Source organism: Haliaeetus leucocephalus, unplaced genomic scaffold (genome assembly GCF_000737465.1).
Source record: "Haliaeetus leucocephalus isolate CR32 unplaced genomic scaffold, Haliaeetus_leucocephalus-4.0 Scaffold157, whole genome shotgun sequence".
Taxonomy (NCBI): Eukaryota; Metazoa; Chordata; class Aves; order Accipitriformes; family Accipitridae; genus Haliaeetus; species Haliaeetus leucocephalus.
The window spans coordinates 1,643,312-1,668,023 of record NW_010972593.1 but is presented as its reverse complement, the minus strand read 5'-3'; the positions used below and the strand labels follow the sequence as shown (position 1 = coordinate 1,668,023).

Here is a 24,712-nt window from a genome sequence, read left to right as displayed (position 1 = left end):
AAGAGCACTGCTAAGCTATGTTCACAAGAGACAGATGTCCTGCTCCTGTGCAGCTTATCAAGACATTCACTTGCTTGTGGTCTCTAGGGTTGTCTGGTATCTAGGTCTCTCTCATCCCACATGGAAATGCAGGTCTCCAACTGACTGTGTCTAACCTTGTGGTTATGGTCCCATGCCATGGCTTTGTGTCAGGGTAGCTCTGGCTGTGCCTCAGTCCCTCACTCCTCCATATAGTGCTAAGAGGGTCACTGTAAGATCAGAGCCCCAAAGCATTCTGCACAGGGAGGTTGGAAGTCTGTTATTAAAATAATATATGGTGGCTCCTTTTGGTGGGAATTAAACATAGCTTGTTCAAACTCACGGTGAGGGAATGGAGTTTGGCAGAGAAATGTCACACAAGAAGCTCTTCAGCTGCTCTCCTGCAGCGATGATACATGCTGAATTTATCCAATGGTACTGCATAGAAACAGAGGAAAAAAATTGTTTTTAATTTTCAGACCCAATGTCTGTGGCTCGAGGTTCCATTCCTACTGCTGCCCCGGCTGGAAAACGCTGCCCGGAGGGAACCAGTGCATTGTCCGTGAGTATCCATTTTCCTGTTAAGGGCACCAAGGGAACTAACTGCCATGTGGGAAGGAATGCATATCTCACATTTCAGCAGATGATAGAACATTTCATAATCCACTGGGACAGGAGCAGCGATTGCTGGGAGTTCTCATCTCTGCTAGTCTTGATTAAAGCAGGGTGGTTGCAATTGGTCCCATTTAGTGCATGGCCTTTTATCTTCTGCCAAATTGCCACTGTGTTCCTTGTTGCTTGACAGTTTGTGTGCCTGCTTTAGAAGATTAGCCTCAAAGGAAAGCTATTGGTGACTCCTGAGAAAGTTATTTTAGAGCTGCTTGTTTAGGTGAAATAATTCAGTCAGTTTCTAGAACAACAGCTAGATGCTGACATTGCAAACTTGATGTCATGAGACGGTGTCTACAAGCAGGAATTTGCATCTTTCTTTGAGTGGCCATCCAAAGCAGGATGCTGATTTAGATAAATCACACCTCTATTTTGGCAGGTAGCTTTCCTATTTGGAGTAGAGCATTATTGGACTCCTAAGTGCTGATACACTCCTATAAAATCCATTAAGGGGCTGATGGTTTGCATTTCTGTCAATTAAAGGCATGAGCTATAGGGAGATGAAGGAGCCTGCCCTTTGGAGGATGCTCCCATGGGAAGTGAAAATCAGCTTAGGAGTAAATAAATGAGATTCTTACTGGAGACAATAGGGGTATTTGTACTCCATTTAGTCATGCTTCAGACTGAAACACAGCAAATACACTGGAGATATTAACCATAACCTGGATATACAGAATAGCAGACAGCACTATGGGATGCTTGTATCTCCTAGTATTTTAGCTTTCTGAATAAATTTTCTGCATTAGAGCATGCTTGGAATTGTATGTGAATGCCCTTTTCCAAAACTTCGTAAAAGTAATTGACAGTGGGAGGTTTCAAGTTGAGGAAAACAGTAGACTTCTCTAGTGGGATCTCCCACATAATACAGGTCATATATTTCAGAAGTAATTCCACCTTCAGAGTCAAAAACTCAGTCATCTTGGAGAGAAACACCTTGTGTTTCCTAATATAGAGCTGTCTGGGACCTCAAATGTACAAAACTGAGCCCAAAGCTGCAAATAACTCTCCTCTCAAAGGAAATGGTGTCTGTTGTATTATGGGTTATGGGGCCAGTTAGTGTGTCCTTGCACACAATAAGTAACCAGTCCCAGAGTATGGCATTTTACTCACTCAAGAAAGAAGGGCAAAAAAGAGGCATGATGTCTCAAGAGTTAAATGCATCCGACTTCACCCCAGGTGATGGTAAGACATGGAGTTCTGCGCCCTCTCCTTTCCCCACAAGAAGAGACAGGCAAACTCATAAAATCCTTCTCAGATCCCTTGGATGTATCCCACCAAGGATACAAGGCTGGAGTTTAATGCTGGCTGCAGCGAAGGGTTAAGGAATTCACAGCCAAATAGCTGCTCAGTGGCATGCAGGGTTAGCGACATTCAGACAACTCTGCTGACTTTTCTCATAACTGTAAAACATGCCATCTGGGCTGGAGGTCCTCAGGGGACTGTGTGTTCTAATTGTATTTATAAAACACACAGAGATGAGATACTTTCATGGGGCTCTAATAAAATCTGTGCTTACACAGGTGGAACAATACTGCCAGCTATGCTCTTGGCTCCCATGGCACAGGAAGGGGAAGAGATTAGCAGGGGTCCCAGGCAAGAAAGGATGGGGATTGATACGAAGGCATCCTGCTGATGCATCTCTGGCTGACTCGGGCTCAGCCCGTCATTCAACAGGAGATGCATCTCAGTAATAGCCAGTTTCCTCAATGCCAGACTGTGGACTGCAAAATGCTTCATGGAAACACAAAAATTTTAAGGAAAAGAACAACCTGGCTCAGTGTGAATGTCACTTGTCTCTGCTGAGAAACATTTTTAGCAGGCAATAGTGAAATGTGTTTTCCCCATCCTCTGCTGCTGAAAAAGCAATGTGGTAGCAGGACCAGCCACAGTCTGTGATAAAAGGAAGATGTCTCCAGGAACTCCCTGTGAGCAAGTGGGTCCTTCCCACTGTTGCTCAGCCCATGCCGAAGTCCTCAAGTGTTACCCCAGCTTCGTCCCCAGGTTATTATTCTTAAAAGACATGATTTCACACCCTTTTGGCAGCCAAAAGTGCATCTGTGAGCAAGTTCACAGACTAGCACATTGTGCTAATCACTGTGTCCTATTCTTCCTCCAGCAATTTGCAGGAATTCTTGTGGTGATGGATTTTGTTCACGGCCAAACATGTGTACGTGCTCCAATGGACAACTTTCTCCCAACTGTGGCTCAGCTGGAGGTAAGAGAACATTGCTGGTGATTCTTCTCCCTCTGCAGTAGTTATGTGCTCTCTTAAAAATTTCCCAGTCACAATGAAAGGAAATCTCTGAAATATTTTGTGTTTTGGCAGCCAGGTTCTAATCTGAATTGGGTAGTAGTCACAAAATCTTTCATTTCTTGTGGCGCTTTTACTAATGGTCCTCATTGCCCTGATACCTGGAGAAAACTGGCAACCTGCTTCCAATTTCTGCTACTTTGGTGTGAGAAATCCTACAGGTTGCGGCTCAAGAAATCATATGTCACAGCAGCAAGTAGCAACTCTGCTGCCAAAGAGTCTATCGACCCCTGGCTGTTCTTTGAAGTGGAATTAAATCTGTCACTGCTTTTGTTAACCAAATAAATATATTTTTTCCAATGGAAAAATTACTAAGTTTTTCTTAGCCTGTGATTTGGATGTCAGGGACCATTGCCCAGCATTTTTAGCAAACTGCAGTGACATGATGAAGTTGCACACTGGCAAAGTTGGGAATGCAGAAACTGCATTGCCACTTTTTCTGCTTTATTCTCCCATCTCAGACCTTCAGGACAAAAAACTGAAAAGCTCTGGGAAGAGGACTGGGTGGATGAGGTTTCTGAAAACAAACTATGGAGGACTCAGCAGCTTGACAGTCACATATGCAGAAAGCAATTCCCATATCCCTCTGGTAGTCCCTGCAGGATGTATTCAAGACCAGATCTTGCTTGCAACCACTGCGTTACCCTGCAGCACATGGCTCTGCACAGAAAACACTCCTTTTGCTTGAGTCTCAATCCTGATAGCTGATGGTCTTGTGTACTTTCTGGAAGGGAATTATTGCTCCTCTTTACCCTTTTTTCCACTGGGTTGTATTGCTGGAAAGGACCTGGGAGTTATGGTAGACACCAGGCTGGAAGTGAGTCAATAGTCATATAACAGAGGTCAATGGCCACAAGTTGCCACTTGGGATGTTCAGGCTTGGGATCTTGAGGCATGACGAGAACTTTCGTACACTGGAGTGTGGTGCAGTGCTGGGACAGGTAACCAGAGCTGTGGGGGATCGCTCTCCTTGGGGGGTTTGAAGACTTAGCTAGACAAAGTCATAGCCAGCCTGATCTGGGGGGGCGACTAGATAGAGATGTCCAGCAGGCCCTTCCACCCATGCTCCTGTAAGCCAGCACAGGGACCCACCTGGGTCAATGCAGGCTACACACGAGCCAACAGGTCTGCCCGAAAGGGCTTCACTTTTTTCTAAAGCCAGTAGCAGTGTGTGAACGGGGATTGGCCTTCATTCTAGATCTCCAAATCATACCAGGTGACCATTTGCACCTGACTGTATAAGCAGTCCACCCATACATGATGACACTACTGAAACACACCAGCCAAAAAACCCCGAACCTGCAAGCAAAGGAACAGAGCTGTGGCACAGTGTTGTTTTAAGAAGGCTGATTTTGCTAGTGCCCTCTGTGAAATGCAGAAGTTAATGGGATTTTATGGAGTCTTTTAAGGTCTCAGATGACCATTGCTACAGACAACCCAGAAATTTATTTTCCATTATTGCCCGTCTGTAGGCAAGCTATTGTTAATAAAGTGACTCGCAGGCATCTGATTGAAGGCCAGAGAACTAGCCCCCTCAAACCTCAAAACCACATTCAGGGTGTGACTCAAAGAAGGAAATTCCCAGAATCTGATTCCAAAGTGCCACGTTGTGCTACAGCCCTGCAGATGTGCCCTGCAAGCGCTCAGCACCAGAGCCTATGCGTGCGCTGCTCCGCAGACCTTCCCTGTGCTTTGCTGAGAGGAAGGTGCTGGAAACACAAAAGTTTCTGGAGTGAGGGTCCATATGTTAGCAATCATGGAGGAATGCAAGGAATGCTGTAAGCACTATATACGTTTGGGCACAGACCTGGCATTCCCCTGAGCCTGGGGTGGATTTCAGCATGTACTCGGGGGGAGGGGGGGTAGGTTCCTCTGCAGGGGCTTCATCAAATCTGGCATTCATTGTGGGGATGTTTGGATCTGCATTTATCATGAATGCTTCAGGGAGGTAAAGAAGACAAATTGTGCATTCCAGAGGCAATAAAAGCCACTCTGCCTCTCTCTGTCATAACAAAAAGCTTGGTTTCCTACTTCAGGGAGTAAAGATATTTTAGGAGTAATTTGCAAGTGACTGTTTAGATAGTAGTAGTCAGTAAGCAGACAGAAAACCTGCCTGCAAACTCCACTACTGATGGCTGGCAGAACAGCTGCAGCCACTGATCCTTTAAAATAAATTGTAGAACTAATCCAATCCAATCCAATCATGGGAAAAGTTAACTAGGGCGAGCTGTCATTCTCTTTTTCCTAGAACTTCAGTCTCTGCTACCCTGGAAAATCCTGACAAAGCATAACAGGCCTTTAAATTCTTGGTTAAAGATGTTCTTCTGCACTTCAAATCTGCAGGGGGTTCTACCAGTGCCAGCCTTGGAGATAAGTCAGATGGTGATGAGACTTCAGGGCTTCTGGGATCATGGCAGAAATAAGAAATGAGACCTGCTCCGTGCAGGTCCAGGAACAGTCTTTGCCAGTTAGTTGGAAAGTTTCTGGATGAGCATCATGGCTCTTCTCATGTCCACACCCTGAACTCCCCAAATTTCTCAGCTTCACTAAACCTTACCACTTGCTGAATGCATTGAATGCGAGGCTCAGGGTGCTGTGTAGGGAAGAGCTCTGACAGATGGACAGCTCTGACAGACAGACACTTCCTAGCTACCTCTGTCTCTGGGCAGCCCTCCCAGATTTGCTGTATGTAATGGCTTTCCCAGGACTGATTAATTGTAGTGAGGGGTGTAGGGTGAGCATGTGCTGGAAACAGTGCCTTTTCCCAGAGAGACTGGTCTCATGTCTGACAATCTGGGCAACGCTTTGAAGCCTCAAGCTTAGTTTCTCTAACGATTAAGCTTTCATCTAAATTTGGCCTGATCTCTGGCCATAGAGCAATAGGAAGAATAGTAGACATCATGACTAATTCGAACCACGCTAGCGATGCATGGATTAAATGTACAGCACATGTGCCGAGCATTTTGAATGCAAAGCTCTGAGACTTCCCATTCTGCTCGTCCTTCCTTTCAGGCTTCCTCTGAACAAGGCGTCAACCATATAATTATCCCTATTGGACACTTCTGAGTCCTACTACCTTTTGGACAGACATTTCACTTGCACTGGCCCCATCTCTTCCCTTCTTGGAACTGATGTAGCATGCACAGAGAAGACACAAGCCACAGCTGAGCATCCACTCACATATGCACTCTCCAGCCCCACCTTCTCCAAGCTGCCAAGTCACGGCCCCTCCTATCCCTGGCAGACAAGAACTGTGGTGTACATGCTGAAAAACAGTTTTCACATAACTTGCTATAACCTCAGGCACTTGCAATTTGAGTTGTCACATCTTACAAAGGAAGAATGCATTGTTCCAGGCGTTTCAGTAAAGAATGAAAGCTGTTTGACCTGTATTTGTAACTCAGTGTTTAGCAGTAAACCTCCCCTTTTGGGCTCTTCTACTTAAATACCACATTCCTTAAACATTGAATAGTGATGAAACAGTTAAAGCTAATACTGGCTTTGTGTCTACATCAGTATAAAACTTCCCGACTCTTATTTATTGCTATTGTTTTCCCACAGTGTATTAGTCACATTCAGTGTGTCATAATCTAGTGTGAAAGCTGAACTCTAACATAGAAAGAATAGATGATACGTGCTTTTCTTTTCAGATTTCTTAAAAAAACCTCTTGTATTAAATGAACCTCACCAATAAGGCCACATAGTAATTGTAAAAGGAAGAGAAATATCTTAAAAATTGATGATTTTCCCCCGCCAAAGAAATTCTATCCCCCCAAACATCTCATAGGTCTTTTAATATGAAGGCATTTTAAAGATTAGACAGCCCAGAATGTGAAAAGCGTGTTTTGAAAATGGAGCAGCAATCTAAAAGAATACTAAAAAGGGTATGAAAATATTTGAAAAGTGTAGTATCCTAAAAGAAAGAATTGTTTAGAATGACAGTTATCAAATAAAGGGAGATATCAGGAAATATGCCCTTACTTAGAGTCACATGAGCTATGGCAGGACGTCCTGTAGAAAGGACAAAGCTGCAGATGTTTAATTGGGGTAGATTCCTTAATGAAGTAAAATGATGAGTGTCTTTGTTTTCTGTGGAATAAGGCCTATTTATATTACTCTAAAAACTGTTTGCCATAAGAGAACAGTGATACCTTGCCTTGTATGAGATGGACTTGAAGAATTACATCCCCTAAATTGCTCCTAGTCTCACACTGCCCATCGTGTTCATGGCTTTTCCCTATCCAAACAGTTCAATACTACCAGGTACAGGAACAATAAAAATGTCTTACATCTAGGGAGTAAAGAACAGACTGTGGTATTTACTTTTGTAAGCAACTTTGGGGTAATTATACGTCAGTAAAAGTGCAAGCCTTTAACCACACCATGGGCTCATATCCTACCATGGGAAGTCAGCAGTCTCTCCATTTAACTTGAAGGAACTGGACACCTAACACCACCCTTAGATTCTGCATTGAGACAAGAAAGTTTTGAACATCCATTACATGTGAGGTGTTCACCTCCTGTCACAGACAATTTGTTGCATCATCGTGTAGTATTTCCCTGCTCTTCTCCACAGTCCAAACCTGCAATGTGAGGTGCATGAATGGTGGGAGCTGCAATGAGGAGTCCTGCCTCTGCCAGAAAGGCTATACTGGAACATACTGTGGACAGCGTAAGTACTGGCAACACCTACTGTATACATGGTGAGCTGAAGGGCAAGGCTAGATTCATGCAGCCTCATGACTAGAGAGGTCACCTTGCACACAGTGATGTACTCTTTGATGTCATCCCTGTATTCTCCTCTCCATTGGAATCTTAGGCTGCTCTCCTTAGGGGGTATAGATATATATCTATATCTAGATATATTAGATATAATTTCACTGTAAATATATATAAAAATATATATGCAAATATATAGGTATATTAGATATCATTTCTCTGTAAATAGTTTTAGATAAACAGCATATTCTCTGGGAAGGGGCTTTTTGTGGGAAACCTTCATTTTAGCTCAAATGAAGTCTTTCAATTAGAAGAAGAAAAACAAAAAAACCCCAAACAAACCAACATTTTTTGATTATAAAGTACACCTGGTTACATTTGGGGGAGTTCACTTTTTAGTTCTGTTTACTTGACAACACTGACTTTCTATAGGAAAATGTCAATATAGTAATGTAAAGAAATTTTTCAACGTTTTATGATGGTTTTCTATTTTGCCAAAGCACCTATACCTTTCATAGGGAGAAATTCAGTTTTTTCCCCTAGTTTCCCATGAAAGATATTTGGCAATTTTAAATCATTGCTCATGCACATTGTAGAATTAACAACCAAACAACTTAGGTGCCATCTTTAAGAATTGTCTAGTAAGCAAGCATGCACAACAGTTTTTAAAAAGAATCTCTGATCAAATGGAACTTCCCAGGCAAATTTCTAATCCCTGTATCAATGTGAGATTCACTAAAGTCTTCAGTGAAGTCTGTGAGAATTTTTTTAAAGATGGGCAAACCACCATATTTCCCCTAAACTTATCCTCAGCTATGACTGAATCATATTTGCTGAAACTTTCCAAAAAGTTCAACTAAAGGCAGACACACCATATGGAAAATTTCATTCTGAATAGCTAAAGCTTGGGAAAATTATAAGTAACAGCAATCCGGGGCTTATAATGGAACGTGCTAGGCAACCTTAATTATGTGCTGCTACCAGCTCCACCTATAATATCCTCAGTAGAGTTTTCATAATGGTTCAGATATTGGCAAGACATCACTGACAGGGTGGGGAACAATGGAGAGTCCCACTGGCAGCATCCCAGCAGAGCAGATTTCAGCTTCCTCGGCTCCAAGATGGGTGTAGCCTTTGAAGGCTGTGAAATGCGGCAGTACCTGGCCTCTCTGCAGCTCAGAGCTTAGCACTAGACCAGTGAGGGCCACGCTGAGGTATCGTACAAGATTGCTGTGGACCTCACCTTTCATGAGTTTATATTCTTCTCATCTTCAATGCGCTGGTGTTGCTGGGCAACTGAGTAGCTCAGAGAGTGAAGCTCCATATAGGAACTTTAAGAAGTGTCATAACAGCCATAACAATCTCATTAGTCTTTACAGCTACTGAGATCTTTTTAGTAGGTCAATGGCATCTGTCACAACCAGCAATTGCTCATGTCATGTGCAGAAATGTTCCTACATCCTGTTCAATTAGCTTAGTCTCAGCCCAGGACCTAATCAGCAACCTACTCCTTTGACTTCAGTCCTAGACTATTGACTGCAGTTTTTCAACTAAGGGTAGCAGGTCTAATTTTAAGTCAATGAATACTTGTGTGCTGATCAGACTGGTTCTTCATTGCTTTGGGTACATGGGTTTAAATGGGTGACTAGTCTCCTCTCCTCACATTTCACTGTTGTCATACGTTAAACATTTGCCTTTATGCAGTTTCTCATTTTTATCAGTTCCTCTTGACCTTGACATTTAAATCCCTATGCTGACCTGAATGAACTGAGATTCCAGAGTGTAGGAAATCCTCTCAAGTGAAATAAGAGTTTATAGCCTTTTTATAAATGAGTTCATTCATAAACAGGAAGTAATTTTCCAGGAAAAAATATTAAGATTTTTCTCTGTATGTTCACTGCGTGGAGGAGACTCCTGACGGGTGAACAACACAAAGTAGGTGATATTCCAAGTCCTGCCAGCACCACACGCCTCACACTGTGGTTTCATTAAGAGCAGAAATCACTGATTTCTCTTTCTATTTCAAAATAGCTGTCTGTGAAAATGGCTGTCAGAATGGAGGTCGATGCATTGGGCCAAACCGTTGTGCTTGTGTCTATGGATTCACTGGTCCCCAGTGTGAGAGAGGTAAGGAACACATTTTCATGATATTATCACTGACAGAGCACAGGATCAGGAATGGTATATTTAAGCACGTGTACTAAGGATTCAAAATTTTATGTGAATTTCTGCTCAATTCCTCTGCCTGATGATACAGCCTGTAATGACAACCTCATACCCAAAACACTTCCCGAGATCCCTGGTTATTACATGTGCAGGATGCAAAGTGCCTACTGACTGCACGGCTGGTCAGTGTCTCTGGATCCTCCTCTCCACATGTGGCCCCTTGTAGCAGTTTGTTAAACATCAGTAAAACCCCGTGCTGAGTACAAAACAGGTATTTTTCTCTTGCACATTTCCCTGTTTCTTGTCTTGATAACCCGGGAGTGGCTTAGAAATGCCGGGAAGCCCCTTAGCACAGCATCCTCATGAAGGGAAGGTGACACCATCAGTCCCTTCCTAAACACTAAGAGAGAAGGGAAAAGAAACGTAAGCCAAAACTTTCAAACATGTGATGGGTTGACCCCAGCCGGCAGCCAAACACCCATCCTACATCTCTCTCACTCCCCTCTCCCTTGGGATGGGTAGAAGACAGAAGGAAGTCAGAAAGACTCATGGCTGGAGATGATGTCAGCTTAATAAGGAGAGCAAAAGCTGTGTGTGGTAGCAAAACAAAATAAGGAATTGATTCACTACTTCCCACCAGTGGGCAGACACCCAGCCAATTCCTGGGAAACAGGACCTCAGCACCTGTAATGGTGTCTTGGGAAGACTAACACTGTAACCATCTTATATCCGCCCCTTCCTCCTTCTTTCCCTGAGGTTTTATTGCTGAGCATGATGTCATATGGTGTGGAATATCCCTTTGGTCAGTTCTGGTCACTTGTCCTAGCTGTGTCCCCTCCCAGCCTCTTGCCCAGCCCCAGACTACTAGACTTGACATTGTGCAAGCACTGTTCAGCAACAGCCGAAACACTGGGGTGTTATCCACACTGTTTTAGCTACAAAAGCAAAACACTGCACCACAATGAGGAAAGTTAACTCCATCCCACTCAGACCCAGTACAGCCAGCTAATTTTGGTGCCCATCTTGAGTCACCCTGAGCTGGACTTGCAGGACTCGATGATCTTAAATGTCTTTTCCAACCTAAATGATCCTATGATTCTATGACTCTCAGTGTTCGCTGTTCCTGCTCAGCACTGCAAGTACGACTCACTGCAGGTCTTGCAGAGGAATGACGTCTAAGGAGTTAGGGACCACACGCAGTTATGGACCACATGCAAAATGCTGGTTTAAGGACTTGGCCAGCTCGCACAGGAACTCCATCAGACATGGGTAGATGGCAGTTCACCAGGCGAGCACTCAGGTCCCCCATCAGTAAGATCATTTCTGCAGCCTCCTGCCTCTCTCACTATATAGAATCAAATTCCTGCAGCAACTCAGTTTATTGCCTGAATTTGACCTGTCCTGTGTGCTTCAGGAGACAGTTACTTTTGGGTGAAGGAGGTCAATACCATGTACCATGAAAAATTAAAACTAATGATGTCACCAATGCAAATAGCCGATAATTCTCAAATGAACATGGACCTGAAACCCCAAAAGTCAACTTTCCGACCTTTGCAAAATTATTTTCACGGATTAGTACTATAATTACATGAAAAACCTTGAAAATTATGACCAGAACTTAAGGTTTTCCATGAAAGTACCTTATTGTAGTAAAAATGTTTCAAAGGGAAGCATAAGCCAACTCTGGTTTATTGTAAACCTCATGCAGTTCGATGCCAGCTGCTCATCCAGTATGAATCGAAACAGCTCCAGTAAGAACCACAGTTTTCACCAGCTAAGCATATGGCTCTTAGTGACATGTGGCTTTGCTGTATTTCATCCAGCCAGCATGTGCTGAGTGGCTAGATCAGGTTTACATTTGGGCAGTGTGGGTATGACTGAGGTTTTGGCTGAGATACGAAATTTCTCCCTTTCCTGTTGGCTTAAATGGACATCTCACGACACCGCTCTGATATGATTTTTGGCAAGGTCAGAGTGGCACAGAGCAGAAATGAAACTGAAACATGAAGCCAATGTGCAAACTCCCAGGATTAAGATCAAAGCACCCTGGAAATATTCTGCTTTTCTAGCCTCTCGCTTTCTCAAGATTGGGCTAATTCTGTTTAACTCCATGTCCAAGGATCGGACTGTTCTTGCCTTTAATGTTTTTTTCCAAGTTGGGGATTCTTGGCAACATGATTTAGAGGGTGAGATAGGAATAACAGTTGGTTTCCGGTAGCCCAAGCATCAGCCAGCCCAGCTTGAACAGTGGCCAGCAGAAATACGCAGAACTCAACATAGTTGTGCAATGTTCCCTGGTTGCAAAAGTATCTACTGAACCTAATGGTGCAGGTGCCCCATAAAAGGCCTCTGCTGTGGTTTGAGCCTCACATTTATTGGATGCAGAGAAGGGAAAGCTTTTTAAGAGCCTCCACACACATTTATTGAAGTAACCTTTCATTGTTCCAGTCTCCTTCTTTGTACTCTCCTGCAAACACAGGTATCGGTCGAGCACTGCCGTTACATATTCTTTAAGCCCTCTCTCTGCCTTTTTCTAACATACACACACACCTGTACATGCAGATGTGGATTGCTGTAGTTATGGAAAGGAATTATGATAACAACCTTTCTCTTTTGAAGGCTCTACCTTGCAAGATTCCTTCCCCTAAAACCCTAAACCCAAGCCCCAGAACTGTGTCTGTAGAGCTGCTTACTTTTTTCCTAGCTCATGGGGATCTGAAGTATTGAGATTCATAAATCGATATGGACATTGGCCTTGTTTGAAAAGAAAGCTAGAAATTTCTTAAAGAAACTTCTGGATACAGCAATGCCAGGAGGGACTGAAAAATCCAACTGTCCTGACTCTTGTGTGTGTGGTAGTGGAGGGGGTAAGAGAGAGAATGGAAGAGGCAGGAAAAGAAGGGGTCTGATCAGGGGCAGACTTTGGAGACATCTTGTAATGTATAAAATTCTTTAAATAAAGAGAGCATTTTTACAAAGCCTTTAGAGATTTGGTTTAGTCCAGACTTGTACTAAGAGACAAAACAAGCTCTCCAGCTGTGTATACACAGGTCTTCCCTGCCAAGACAAACAGAGCGCTTGCTTTGCTAAGAGATGTTAAAAGTTACACTTTTCAAAGAGGCTCCTGGCTGGGCAGTCTGTGAGTTTGCAGCCAGGTGAGGTGGTTGTGACTGACCTACCAGAATAATTAGCGTGACAGCAAAGAACTTAACCCTTCCAAGGAGAAAATGAATTCCTGCTTCATCACTAGGCCTGTTAAGATGAAGTCCCTAAGCACCAGACTTACTCGAGACATGACCACTGTTGAATTCCTGTTCAGTTTCTCCATTTAAAGCAGCCACAGTATTTGACATGTTTACAAGCATCCTTGGGAGTCTCCAGTAACAGGAGACTCAAGTAGCAGGCTTGGAAGCAACATGGATCATCTATAGCTCTCCATTTATCTCTGAGTCTCGTTCCTAAAGATTTTTCTGAAGAAAGATTAATTCAAAGCAGAGCCTGAAACCCACTGGCTTCATATGGAGGAAGTACAGTTTTCAGCCCAAGGCTCCGTGGTGATGCTCTCATAGCACGGCTGGGTAGGTGGTTGAGTACTCTGGAAATTCCTTGGATTCCTGCCTGCATCTCTGTGGGCAGAGAGCTTCCATTAATGCCAGTTACTGTCTAGCAAGACATCATTCACCTTCCTCCTTCTGACACAGAGTAGCTACTGTGGTGTTTCTCATGGGGGAACCATTGCTAACTACTAAAAGCAGCACGCTGGCACTAGGCAATAAGAATGCACTCTTGCACTCTAGCATCCTTGTGTCTGCTGCTTCCAGACCACAAAATGAGAGACTGTCCTGGCTACAGAGCACGAAGAAAATGACAGGTAGTTTAAGCTGGCTTTCACTGCCTTTTGGGAAAGAAAGCAGAGATAATGTGATACGTACAGTCATTTCACTATGTGCTGTGAGATGTCTACTGATAGGAACCATCTGGGCTTGCAGATCAGACCACACTCAGCCGGCAGAAGAGAGGATGTGTTGTAGGATACATCTCTCCACCTCTCCCAGCCCCATTACTGAAATGGGGCAGTTGGTTTGATCATAGCTGGGTATTGTGGAGATTTTATGTTCTGAGCATAGGACAAAGCAGTATGAGCTCTGCTGCTCCATCCTGAGTCTGGCCCACTGCTTGTGCTTGTTTGGCAGCTCATTACATCACCCTGTTACATTTCTCTGTAAAATAGTAGACATTTTGCTGCAGCACGAGAACTGTGAGGAGTCACCAAAGGGTTGCAGGAGGGCTGGTAAATCAACTGCTGGCAGCGATAAGAGCACGATTGAGGGAGGACTGTGTGTTGAGATACAGCCAACTCTGCATTTGCTCCTGGTGATGTTCCCAAATAAGCCACCTCAAGGCTAGAGCCACAGTGTTAAATAAACCATAAGATGCCTCAGACTGAAAAGTTGTGTTAAGAGACCAGTCTGGTAGGAAGGATGGGCTCGCTCCAGCTCATATTGCTGTGGCTGACTGGTTTCTGGACCAAGAGCTGGTTTGCCTCCAGCCAGCGTGGATGCACTGGATATTTGAGGATGTGCTTTTACAGGTGGCGATGTTACCTCAGCCTAAGGAAGCACACTGAATATTTTCAGCTTGATATAAATGCCAGGAAATGTGGTTTTTAAAGAGCCCTTCTGTATCAAAATTCACCAGTATCCATGTTTCAAGTGTAGCAGAAGCAGGCCAGATGATACCTCACACACAGATGGCCCTGAACTGATGACTCTTTGGCTTTGCAACTTGCTATTATATTTGGGGACTTCATCTGTCTGCTGCTCTGTCACTCATCTGCTTCTCTACCAAAGAGCTCTGTAGGAGAAGCCTCTTGAGCTCAGCACAGGCATAACCAAGCGTACAAAGGGATTTCCTTCAGCCAGGACAAATCTCTAAGTGGTTTGTTCAAGCTGAAATGCTAGTCTTCCTCATGAACATTTCTTCCCAAGAAGACCTGGGTAAAATGATGCCATTACTTCAGGAAGAGTCTTTGGTCAAACACACTTTACATCCTAAGGGCTGTACCCTCTTCAGTAGTGCACACGCTGGCAGAAGTGGCTAGTTGACAGTATCACAGAGGGGTGGGTAGTCCCTTAGCAGAAAAGTCTTTCTTGTAGAATGTGACAACCCGTGAAAGCAGGGGCTGCCCCCGGTCATTCTGCTGAAGCAAGGCAAAGGGACTGAAAGCTGAAGGAAAACAAGTTCAAATTGGAAAAAACAGATCATGTTTTTAACAAGGAGGTCCGTTTCAGCTGGCTGTCTTCGACAGGAATGTGCTGGATCCCCCCCTGTGCTACAAAACCTCACTTTAGACCTCTGTGGGATAGATGTGTCCAGCTGAGCACAGCGCGCCATGAAACCTTATAGATGATGGGCTGATAACAGCACTGAGAGGCAGGATTCACTGACCAAATGCAGACATTGCCTTTAGGATGATTGTATACAGAGGGGTGATCAGTTTGCCACAGACATATGGACTATGGACTTCTCTACATTTAACCAGGTGAATCCCATCTTTGGAGTCTTCAGATCAAGAGAGAAGGGCTTTCTAAGGATGTGTTGTGGCTAATCCATATGTGGTAGGGTTTAGGCAAGAGTCTCTGGCTGTCATGCACTAGCTTGCTTGACGTTGGGACTTAAGACCAATTCATTCTTAACAGATTTAAAATCTGTAAATGCCTGAACAGTGTAAAGATAGTTGTCTGTAGGCTTCTCTCTGCTGCAAGGCACAGCGTGGTTGCCACAATCTGATTGTTATATGTACAGAAGATAATACCACGCAAAGATACTAACTTGTTTCAAAGAACACAGACCTGCATTAGTCCAGCTAATATCTGTGCTGAGGAGTTGGGATTCTCAGAAAGGCTCCTTAGCTTTGTACAATTGCTGTTGTTTGTAGTGTGGCCATTAGCTGTTCCTTTGCTCTCTGGAGGTGTGCTTTCCTACAGGGTTTGGGGTATCAGTTTAGACTGGCAAGCAGTGAAAAACGTGCCCATCTGTGTTGATGAAAAGAAGGCATTCAAACCACACAAATCTATCCGATTACAGATTTATTTAGGGTTTTAATTTGACTTTATTTCACTATAACCATAAAAAGAGATAATTTTACTTTTAAACTATAATAAACTAAATTCCTGAATGCTAAGCAACAGCTTCTGGTGCTGTACACTCAACAAGCTGCATGTTCAACAGCTCAGGGCTCCAGTAAGAGGCTGCTTTGTAATGGAAGCAATCTAGCTACCTTCACACTTCATTCAGGAAATACTCCACTTCAGAGGTAAATACCTTAATAGCTAGGTACTCAAAGAATCTTAGCATCATTTCCTCTCTCTACTTGACATCTTCAGGGATGAAGAACTACTGAATATATTGTATAATCCCAACAGCCTTTGGTAACCTGAACTCACATTACATCAGTGTCAGAGGAAAAGCTGCAGTACAGGAAAAATGAAACTGTGGGGAGAGAAGCCAATTTTTTTTTAATAGTTTTACAGAAAAATGAAACATTTTGATGTCATGTCTCTGATTTCACCCTCCTTCAAGTAGGAGAAAATTTGTTGTAAAAAGTGACAACGTTTGAGTCAGGTGAAGGTGTGGAAGCTCCTCCTGATTCCAAGGATGAGGTTTAATTTGTTTTTTTTCCATCCAAATGCTGAAGTCTTCACTATGGATGCCAACTGGTACCTCTTGTGAAAGAAAGTCTTCATTTACTTTGGAAAAAAAAGATTTTTAGAGTAACATTCTCGATCTTTGTGGAGACTGTGGTTCCTATGATTTGTCTGGTTCAGAAGGCCCTTGCTATGTCTGCATGTCCTTTCCTCTTAATGGTGCAAGATTTCCAAAAGTTTAACCAACAAACTTGTGGGGTGGTGTTCTTCAGGGCAAACACTTCTGGGCTGAGCTGAAAGCCAGCTGTGCTCCCGAAGCCTTGCATAATTCCTTCCAAGTCCCATATCCCATGAAGAGTCTTGGAAAGGATTGTGTCCATGTAAAGATAATAGCAAACTTAAAACTGGCATCCAGTGTCTGAGTTCTGGCTCTTCCTTAGCCAGTGCAAGAAAACAAAGCCCTGTCACTGAATGCAGTGTTTCAAATGTGAACAAAAGCAAGGTTAGAGCCACAGCAGGTCCTAGATATGCAACATCCATGGAAGAGGCAGTGTGTATCTCCTGTTCTTCCATAGTCCTCCCTGCAGGACTGTTCTCTTTCCAAAACCATAACCAGGACTGGGTTGGATTGAAGTGAAAATGCTCCCAAACAGCAGCTTCTCACCAACAGAATCCATGTCTTTCAACAATTCACAGCCGTTTTCAAGAGATTCTCATTTCTCCTATTTCTTTCCAAATACCTTGAGGACTGTCAACCATTGAGTGAGGAGGACACAAGCTTTCAAAAACTGCCATGTGTAGGTGGGTTAAACCGTCTACAACCATCCTCTAAAAGAGGAAGACTGAGAGCCTGTGTGTGGACCTTGATCCCATCCCATGTTAGAGCCTTGGTTGGTCTCTTTGCAGCAGGTCTCCAGATGAAGCCACAGCAGCAGTCAGTGAAGAGCAGATCATGTTCTGCATGTCCAGTGCTTCTCCAAAAGCACTTGGGATATAACCAGAGTGGGCAAAATCGGGTCCCAGGCATAAACAAGACATAAACTTAGTACATGGGAAAAAGGACAGATAGCATCTAAACCGCTACTCAATACATTTTACTTTAAAGCTGTTGCTAATTTTCATCTGTTTTCTTCCTGCATCTCCATTATTCTGCTTATATCAAGATACAGATTTTTATATTTTAGCATGTATGTAACATGAGGATCTCCTTTGATGTGCACTCAGGGAAGATTTCTGAGTCCCCATAACATGTCTGTGTCTGTAATTTCACCAAAGTTTCAAAAGGATTTTGATGTCTTTTTTTTTTCTGGAGGGTGGCCTTGTGAACCCAGGGTTCCTTATAACTCATACAATTCCAGTCCTGGAAGAAATGTCCATTAACAGTGAGTCAGACTAATGCAAGTCCCAGGATTAGCATATTTTTATATGCTATATCAATTTCTCAGAGATCCTTACTGTATAGGACAGCAGTTGCTCTCGTCCTCCTAATTTCATTTGATTCTATCAGTCTAACTGCCACTTATCCATTGTCCTGAAATATTTAAGCACTAGAAGAATTGCATAAGGAGGCTGTGGATTTTTATATCTGTAGGTGTTTAAGAGCAGGTTATACAAATATTGGTTAGGTCTAACTCTAGTAGTCAGTCATGTCTAAGGGAAAGAGAAGTTCAAAATGATCTCTAGCATGCCCTCCAGCCGTAGCTCTTCTAGTGACAGACACCCCATGCCATATATAAACAGAATACATGATCCAAAACACCATCTTGTAACATACAGATGGATGCTAGTGAGTGTCTCAGTATAAACGGCACTTTAATCCACTCAGATTTCCAGATGGTGGGAATATTGCAGAATACCCCATTATTCTTGCTTGTAAGGCCTCTCCAACCCCCTTCTGAGAAGAGTTATTAAGAGTGGCTTTGTCTCAGCTTTTCTGTTTCCTCTTCATAATGATTTTTTTTCCCCAAATTTTCAGTCTAATTTGGAGGCTTAGGAGAAATGAAGCAGCCACACAGGATGTGTCTGATCCCCATGCGAGCATGTAAAAGCCATAGCAGGAAGCAGCCAACAGTAACGTGGTCCCTTTGCTCACTCCTGCCTAACTCAGGTCACAGTCCTGAACTTCCGAAATGCTGCTCCTAGTGAAGTAATCCGTAGGGATGTACGTATTTCATACCTTTAGCTGGAAACTCCCCCAGAGCCAAGGCACGCAAGAACATACAACATGCTAGCAAGAAAGGGACCACAAATAGTTCATGGAAATTCAATGATATCTGAGATAACTTGGAAAGGTCTTTAATCGAAGCCTTTGCATTTCAGATTAAGGTACGTCAAATTCATTAATTTGAGCTGCCCAGCAGAATTTTTGTTCTGGGGATAAATGTCAGCTTGGCAAAAATATCTCCTCCATACAACCTCTGGCTGTGCCTGAGGTCCATGCACATTGTAAAGCTGAGCCCCAGTCCATCTGCTTTTCTGAAGGAAGAGTGACACACAGCAACAATCCCAGAGGAATGGAGAAATCCCAGAAACATGGACCGGGATGTGGCTCCTGAGACCAAACTGAAATTTGCTTTGCCTGGGCCTCCACATACATCCCCTGAGCTGCAAGGCTGTGCCAGGGTGTCATGAACTCTTCTTTCTTGGGTTTCAGTTTTCTGGGGTAGGAAAAAGGCAAGGGAAAGCACTGGCTATGGTGGCTCCTTTCTGCCATGCTCACTCAAAGCCGTCTGGGTGGTGCAAGTATAGTACGCAGCTGAGACATGAGTTTGCCGAACACTCGGCAAGCCCTTCTTCCTATCAATTCTGGATTAAGCTTGAAATTACTTCAACCAAAAATCTTATGGAGGAATGCTATTGGCAGCGGTTAAGATTTTTTTTCCCCAGATGAGCTTTTTAATAAAAGACTGTGTTTACAAAGAGATTTCTCGTCCTCGTTAGAAACCAGGGGTTCAGCTGATTTTTCCTAGTGCTCTGCTAATCCAGATGTTAAGACTTAAAGCAGAACTTGTAGCTGAGATGTGTGATGGAGTTCCTTCTCCTCAGCCTGCCTCCAAAGGTGAGGCATAAGCTCCCATTTCTCTACATTGTGGTAGAAAAAGCATTTTGATAATCAACTGCAGTCTGAAGAGCTCTGACATCTACTGCTATAACTTGCCTGCCTTTATGCAGAAAGGTCTGGCAGAAACTTCACCATGAGTGGAATGCAACTCTGTACTCAGTTGTAGGTTGCCATTTTCCTCCTGCAGACAGGTTTACTTCATAAAATAATTATAGTTCTGTGAAACCACATTTCCCTCTGATCTCTGCAGAAAGCCAGTCATAGACTGCTGGGAATATTGGTGGGATGTAGACGCATCCTGCACATATAATTTTCCTGCGTGCCCATGGGCTTTATGGTACAATCCTTAATGAGACAATCACATACTACTTTTCCCCTGCCAGAGAGTGGGCAGCACTCCCAAAGCACAGCTACTTAATACCTTTGTTTGCTGCTTGGTGTTCAGCATGTAGCTCAGAGGCCTGTTCCCTGTGCAAAATAGGAACCAGCCTCTGGAATCAGAATTAATTTCCTTCAGAGACCTTCATGGAAACAGCATTCCCAAGATTTATCTTTAAATCTGACAGGAATGTTTTGACTGGAATTTTCCAAAACTGCTTATCCTGGGTACAAACCTGTTTCAGCCTGAACAGGTAAAGTTTGGCAAACGTACAAGTAATAGCAGAGAGGGTCTTTGCAAAGAGATGCGTGAGTCAACCTTGTCCAAAAGCAAGCCATTTGTGTTGCCACTAAGAAACACAGGAGCGTTTGAGTCAGCTGTAGCTGAGTGAGCCAAGGAGCCTGGACCGTCATGGGTTGGGACCTTCTTGTCTCTGCAGCTGGCACCTCAGTCCCTGCTCTGGGTTGGGCAGGAAGGTGGCTGGTTTATCTTCTGACCCTTCATCGCTCTTGGGTGCAGTGACATGTGGCTTTCTCTCCTTCTCACTGTGGGGAGGGGTGTCCATGAGCAAGAGTAGTCTGATGTTATTGAACCTGCTGATCCTTGTGGGAGAAAAGCGGCATGAAGATAAATGCCTGTTTCCACACTTCACCCAAATCTGGAGACTCTCTCTGCAAGGGCCGTAAGCAGCCCTCTGCTAGGTGACTGTGAGGAGTGCAATAGAACATCACATCACACAGGCTCAGTGGAGGACGTTTGGATGTCGATGCATGAACAACTGCAGTTCCTGTGCACTGATATCAACCCAAGGCTGTGCATCAACCCGCCGTTCTCTGCAAGCCCATGAAGATGACGAGGAGGAACGCAGACTGGCAGGAGAGGCATTGCTTGGTCCACATCTACTCAAAGGCTCTTGGGCAGTTCAGCAAATGGGCACTCAGCTCATGGTGGCACAGCAGCTCCAGGCCTCTCCGGCCAAGCAGGGTCCACATACATGCTCCATTTGTGGCAGGGACTTGGAAATCTTCCCACTGAAGACAAAGACAAAGCCTGCTAAAGTGTACTGGGATAAGATGCTAAGGAGAGCGCAGTATTTCCACTTACATTAATACCGTCTGAGAAAAATCTAATAACATGCTGTTTGTGTCTACTTGGTAATTTCTGAGACTTCTTCCTTCTATTTCAGGATGCTTTAGCTGTGGATAAGCCTCTTCCAAAGAACACCTTGCTCTGCCTCACACGAGCATTGCATTGCCACTTTTGAAATACAAAACCTTTGCTGAATGCAGCAACGGACAGATGAAGATGACTGCAGCTCATGCACAGTAACATTAATACAATCAGGCAAGACCTGTAAAACTAACCACATTGTTTGAAAGTCCTTGCTCAGTAGTGTTCTTGCCATTACTTCTTCCCAGCTCATTGTCCCAAAAGGAAAGTAGGCAAAATCCACAATCTCTCTGCCCAAAAATGCTTCCCACTTGGCAGACACAAATTTCTCCTTCCCTTGCTCAGTCCTATCAGGAACACACAATCAGCTTTTAGGAGGAATCCCCCCAAATTGAGTCACAGCTCAGCCCAGCCCAGCCACCATCTCCTTATATTCTTTCCCCTGATATGCAGGAGCCTGCCCATAGCCATGATCTCTGCCAAAGGAGTCTGAGAGGTGCAAGTCTTCCCCCCGGGGCAGGTGTGTGTGTGGGGAATTGTCTGGAGCTACCAAACCCCATGCCACCCCCAGCACCTCCATTCCTGCACCTCCATCTCTGGACAAACTGACCAGACAGGTATTCAACAGCCCACAGCATTCTGACCCCGTGGTCTCTTCCAGGACGGAGGACACAGCATGGCAGTGCCAGCCCCCTGCTCAAACCCTCCCAGACATTTCTACAACTGCTGGAACCACTGGCCCCGTGTTACCGTGTGTGCGCTTTGTGCCTCAGATGCTGCTGTAGTGGAGAGCCCTTGGAGGAGGGTTGTGCATGGAGCTCTATCTCAGGTTTCATCAGGCTAAGACTTTGACAGGAAACTGTAAAAATAGGACAGGAAAACTTAAAAAAGTTCTCCCTTTACTATTTCCTTTGAATATGTTTTTTCAGCACTTGGAATGTCTGGCCTTATAAACTGCCCCAGCCAGCTTTTTCTTTTCTGCAAAAGTCCAAACAGTTAAACATCAGGAATGTGGCTGTGTTTGTATGAGGTAAGGAAATGACTAGGTGGAGAAAGTATTCCATGAGAAAGGAGCCCTTTACGGAGACCCTCATGCTGTTCTCCCTGCATCCACCATCCCCCCTCCCACCAAAGCTGTCACGTATCGACACAGCCTGAGAGGCTTAGCAGATATTTAGAGTTGCGCTGTGTGCCGAGACCTACGATCAGTGTTGTAAAATCTCTGCATTCACGTTTAGTGCAACAGAAATAATCGCAGGATTTTTGGTTGGCTCCTTTCGGTTGGTTGTCTGGCTGGTGGCTTTTGGATGCTGTTCCCCTGTGTACTTTCCCATACGTTCATGGTCTCTCTATAAGCAGGGCATGAACTGCCCCATTAAGCATTTAATTTGTAAGTTATCAGCTCTCCCGGCAGCTCCCAGAGGGCACAGCCAGTCTTCTCCGTGGGGTCTCTGGGGAACACCCCCATCACAAGCAGCCAGAGTCTGTGTGGGAATCTTTTTGGGTAGAATTTGCAGAGGCATCTGCCAGATTAGTGCCTCGCCTTGGTTGCATCTGCTCTCGCTCGCTCCCAGAGCTCCAAAGCCCAGAAGGTTACAGACAGAAAGAATTGCAAGGCTGGCCTGGGGGACCAAGCCTCCTGCTGATGGAAATCATTCACTCAAAATAGAAAAATAGATATTGGGCTTGATATCCACTCTCCTTGCTCTCCTGTACTCCGTTGTTGGAGCTTTTAGAAAGCAACGTGGAAGCCTGCCAAAGCCTGGGGCATGTGTTGTAGTGACCTCATCCCAGCGAGGTCTGTAGCTCTCTGGGGATTACTTACAGGCCACGTTTCTCCTTACTGTTTTAAGAAAAAGCCTTCAGCGAAAGCAGTGTTTATTATGAGAAGGAATTTGATTTTTAGCAAAGAAAAATCTCTTCTTCCTTGCTGCTCTCTTTATTTATTTTGTAAAGAAGGAATTCACCCAGCCCATGGCCTGTCTCATGAGGGGATTCCAGCCAAATGGTGCCAGAGAAATGGCAGGCTGAAAGACGGGGTGAGAGCGCGGCGGAGAGCTCTTCAGTCCCTTCACCTTCCTTTTAGCCTGGACTCTGCAGATCTGCTTACACGGCTGGGGTCAGGCATATTCGTGTTTCTAGGATTGTGTTTTAAATAGCAAGGAAAGTAGTGCAATTGTTCCTGCTTTTGCATCTTCACCCAGGGATCTGGATTCCCATTGCAAGCATTAATTTACTCGGTGATACCCTGCTGGGTAGATGGATGTTATAGAAGTGGAGGAAGCTATCCTTTTTCTTGTGAAAATTTTCAAACAAAATGCTTCTCTTCAAAAGTTCTTTGTCAAAACCTACCAATTTTCCCCAAGGTACAGTAACAGCCAGTTAAAAGAGAGTAAAATGTTAATTTTAAATGCCTTTTGTTTTCCCCCTACAGCAAAGCAGTAATTTAAATTGGATATGAAATAAAGTTGTAAATATTTCAGGTTCAGATACTGTTTCAATTCAGGTGTTGTTACAAAACATTTGAAAAATGCCCTTGTTTATGGAAGTGTTCAGTTTGAGTTCTCCTTCAAAGAAATCAGTCTGAGTTGCTGAAATTAACATTTTCATGAAAATAATGGCATTGAGTTATGCTGTATAGCCCAGGGAAACATTCCCTACAAAAGATTTCCATTGTTTTAATTTAGCATTGGGGAAACTGAGCAATAGAGAAGGTGCCTTCCAACTGTTGTACATAAATGTTTGATAGCCTCAGAGTGGTAATTTTAAATAGTCTGAAATGGATTATTCTTTTTTAATGAGTCCAAGCTGCATTTCTGGCATAAATTATAGCCATGGCTGGCAAAGAGTAGTGCATCATTTTTTATTACCTCTTGTAGGAGGTGAGACAGGTTCTGGCAAGGTGAACTTGGGTTAAGTAGGGTAGGCAAAGCCTGGGCAGCGTCCTTGGTCAGCACAGCACCCCAAGTGCTGGAAACGGAGAAACTATGAGGTTTTGTGGTGCTAGCTTGGCTGAACCAGAAGTACTTGAAGCCGTTTACTGTGCTTTAAGGTCCCACCCCTTCCAACAGGACTCCATGCAGCACGTGGGTGAAGGCAGATGTCCACAGCAACCGTGAAGCGTTTCTCCACTTACGTCCTAGACACACTAATTAGGAAAGTTAAAAATGTCTACAGGGATATTTTCAGGAAGCTGCTTGCAAGTGGAATAGCGTGGCTCAGTGTAAGAGCATGTGTAATGGCATGGATCCCACCCATTAACTCCCCAAGGGTTTGTGGCTTGGAATTGTCAGGAATGGCCATTCATTAGCTATAGGGGTTCCTAACGATCTCCATGACAACCAGCCAAACATGGAAACTGGGAATAAGGTCTATTCCTGCTACGCTTCCTCTTCTGAGCACATCTGGGGCCTGTGTTGGCTGCAGGATTGAGTAGATAAGACTCACTGTAGCCCCAACATGGCTCTGCAGCATCTGCAAAAGTCCCCAGTTCAGGCTAGGTGGTGCTTCAAAACCATACTGGGGGGGGGGGGGGGGGGGTGTAAAAAAAAAAGAAAAAAAAAGGGTTGGGG

The 24,712-nt window shown here is 44.1% G+C and overlaps 1 protein-coding gene across 1 annotated transcript in view; it reads left to right on the top strand.

Moving 5' to 3' along the window:
- FBN3 (fibrillin 3) overlaps positions 1–24,712 on the top strand; it is a 110,710-nt gene that overhangs the window by 16,599 nt on the left and 69,399 nt on the right. The window contains exons 2-5 of the mRNA XM_010562269.1: positions 498–580; positions 2,804–2,902; positions 7,575–7,670; positions 9,749–9,844. Coding sequence (XP_010560571.1) covers positions 2,851–2,902; positions 7,575–7,670; positions 9,749–9,844 — 244 coding nt within the window. The 5' untranslated portion in view covers positions 498–580; positions 2,804–2,850. The remainder of the gene's footprint in view (positions 1–497; positions 581–2,803; positions 2,903–7,574; positions 7,671–9,748; positions 9,845–24,712) is intronic.